The 2,759-nt window shown below is 48.2% G+C and overlaps 1 protein-coding gene across 2 annotated transcripts in view; it reads right to left on the reverse strand.

Moving 5' to 3' along the window:
* Positions 1–724: 724 nt before the first annotated feature.
* The window catches only part of LOC139577803 (thioredoxin-like), a 15,225-nt gene continuing 13,190 nt past the window's right edge, over positions 725–2,759 (reverse strand). The window contains exons 3-5 of one of the 2 annotated variants that reach the window (XM_071404975.1): positions 2,623–2,682; positions 1,943–2,008; positions 725–945 (exon numbers count right to left, since the gene is read on the reverse strand). In XM_071404975.1, the coding sequence (XP_071261076.1) occupies positions 883–945; positions 1,943–2,008; positions 2,623–2,682 (189 nt within the window). In that variant the 3' untranslated portion in view covers positions 725–882. The remainder of the gene's footprint in view (positions 946–1,942; positions 2,009–2,622; positions 2,683–2,759) is intronic. The other variant, XM_071404976.1, reaches the window with a different exon arrangement.

The following is a 2,759-nucleotide window of genomic DNA, read 5'->3' on the forward strand; positions in this document are numbered from 1 at the left end:
ACTGAGACAGAGGAGAGGATGGAGGCTTTGGGGCGTCCTCAGGTGAACTGAGACAGAGGAGAGGATGGAGGCTTTGGGGCGTCCTCAGGTGAACTGAGACAGAGGAGAGGAAGGAGGCTTTGGGGCGTCCTCAGGTGAACTGAGACAGAGGAGAGGATGGAGGATTTGGGGCGTCCTCAGGTGAACTGAGACAGAGGAGAGGATGGAGGATTTGGGGCGTCCTCAGGTGAACTGAGACAGAGGAGAGGATGGAAGGCTTTGGGGCGTCCTCAGGTGAACTGAGACAGAGGAGAGGATGGAGGATTTGGGGCGTCCTCAGGTGAACTGAGACAGAGGAAGGAGGCTTTGGGGTGTCCTCAGGTGAACTGAGACAGAGGAAGGAGGCTTTGGGGTGTCCTCAGGTGAACTGAGACAGAGGAAGGAGGCTTTGGGGCGTCCTCAGGTGAACTGAGACAGAGGAGAGGATGAAGGCTTTGGGGCGTCCTCAGGTGAACTGAGACAGAGGAGAGGATGAAGGCTTTGGGGCGTCCTCAGGTGAACTGAGACAGAGGAGAGGATGAAGGCTTTGGGGCGTCCTCAGGTGAACTGAGACAGAGGAGAGGATGGAGGATTTGGGGCGTCCTCAGGTGAACTGAGACAGAGGAGAGGATGGAGGCTTTGGGGCGTCCTCAGGTGAACTGAGACAGAGGGGAGTTGGAGAGGAGACAACTGTCCTCAGACAGGTGAGAGAGAGGAGAGGAGACAGACAGGTGAGAGAGAGGAGACAGACAGGTGAGAGAGAGGAGACAGACAGGTGAGAGAGAGGAGACAGACAGGTGAGAGAGAGGAGAGGAGACAGACAGGTGAGAGAGAGGAGAGGAGAGGAGACAGACAGGTGTGTGTTTATTTGTGAGTGTTGACCAGCTCCTCCAGTTTGGCCTGATTGGACCCTGAGAACTCCTCCACCTGGAACACAAAGACCAATCAAATCAGTTATTCAACAAATCAACAAATCAACCAACAAATGAATGACTCAATCACCTAACCAATCAATTAATCAAATCAGTTATTCAACAAATCAACCAACCAATTGTATGTTTAAGTAGAGACAGCGATGCACGAAGTAAACAATATGGGAATATGGGCTCGATTTCCACAACAAACTAAGAGATTTGAAACGCGAGAAAACTTCTCTGCTGTTTCCTGTCCCGTAGCTTACCCCGCGCTCAACCTCAGATCTCCCAGTCTCGGTTTAAAATAGAGCTTTTCACAGCAGAATGTGTCACAAAGTGGTTTAATATTAGGAACTGTCTCTTTAAGACTCCCACCAGACTCCTACCTTCTAGTTAATATTAGGAACTGTCTCTTTAAGACTCCCACCAGACTCCTACCTTCTAGTTAATATTAGGAACTGTCTCTTTAAGACTCCCAGCAGACTCCTACCTTCTAGTTAATATTAGGAACTGTCTCTTTAAGACTCCCAGCAGACTCCTACCTTCTAGTTAATATTAGGAACTGTCTCTTTAAGACTCCCAGCAGACTCCTACCTTCTAGTTAATATTAGGAACTGTCTCTTTAAGACTCCCACCAGACTCCTACCTTCTAGTTAATATTAGGAACTGTCTCTTTAAGACTCCCAGCAGACTCCTACCTTCTAGTTAATATTAGGAACTGTCTCTTTAAGACTATCAGCAGACTCCTACCTTCTAGTTAATATTAGGAACTGTCTCTTTAAGACTACCAGCAGACTCCTACCTTCTAGTTAATATTAGGAACTGTCTCTTTAAGACTACCACCAGACTCCCACCTTCTAGTTAATATTAGGAACTGTCTCTTTAAGACTACCACCAGACTCCTACCTTCTAGTTAATATTAGGAACTGTCTCTTTAAGACTACCACCAGACTCCTGCCTTCTAGTTAATATTAGGTACTGTCTCTTTAAGACTACCACCAGACTCCTACCTTCTTCTGGTTCTTGTAGAAGTGGAATGTTGGCATACACTTGATGTCACAGAAACTGGCCACATCCTGAGGAAAGGGAGGAAGGGGAGAAGGAGACAAGGACAGAGATGGAGGGAGGAGAGAGACAGAACGAGAGAGAGACAGAGAGATAGAAGGAGAGCGAGGGAGGAGAGAGAGAAACAGAACAAGAGAGAGGGAGAGAGGGACAGAGAGATAGAAGTAGAGCGAGGGAGGAGAGAAACAGAACAAGAGAGAGGGAGAGAGGGACAGAGAGATAGAAGGACAGAGGGAGGAGAGAGAAACAGAACGAGAGAGAGAGAAGGACAGAGAGATAGGAGAGCGAGGGAGGAGAGAGAGAAACAGAACGAGAGAGAGAGAGGGACAGAGAGATAGAAGGAGAGAGGGAGGAGAGAGAGAAACAGAACGAGAGAGAGAGAGGGACAGAGAGATAGAAGGAGAGCGAGGGAGGAGAGAGAGAAAGGGAAGAGACAGAGGACCAAGAGGGACAGAGAAAAAGAGAGAGAAAGGACAGAGAATGACAAGTTGGTAACATCAGACCTTTGTTGCTGTAAAGGCTGTGATTAAGGGCAGATGACTGATCCCAGATCTGTTAATAATGTTGCTGTATGGATAAAGGCTATGATCATGGGCAGATGGCTGATCTCAGATCTGTTGCTCACCGGTGCGTCGTCCACGTCAACCTTCAGGAAGACCACACTCTGATAATTCTCAGACAGACCCTGGAGACCGAGAGAGAGAGACCGAGAGAGAGAGAAAGAGACAGAGAGAGAGAGAGACCGAGAGAGAGAGAAAGAGA

This window comes from Salvelinus alpinus, chromosome 6, assembly GCF_045679555.1.
Source record: "Salvelinus alpinus chromosome 6, SLU_Salpinus.1, whole genome shotgun sequence".
Taxonomy (NCBI): domain Eukaryota; kingdom Metazoa; phylum Chordata; class Actinopteri; order Salmoniformes; family Salmonidae; genus Salvelinus; species Salvelinus alpinus.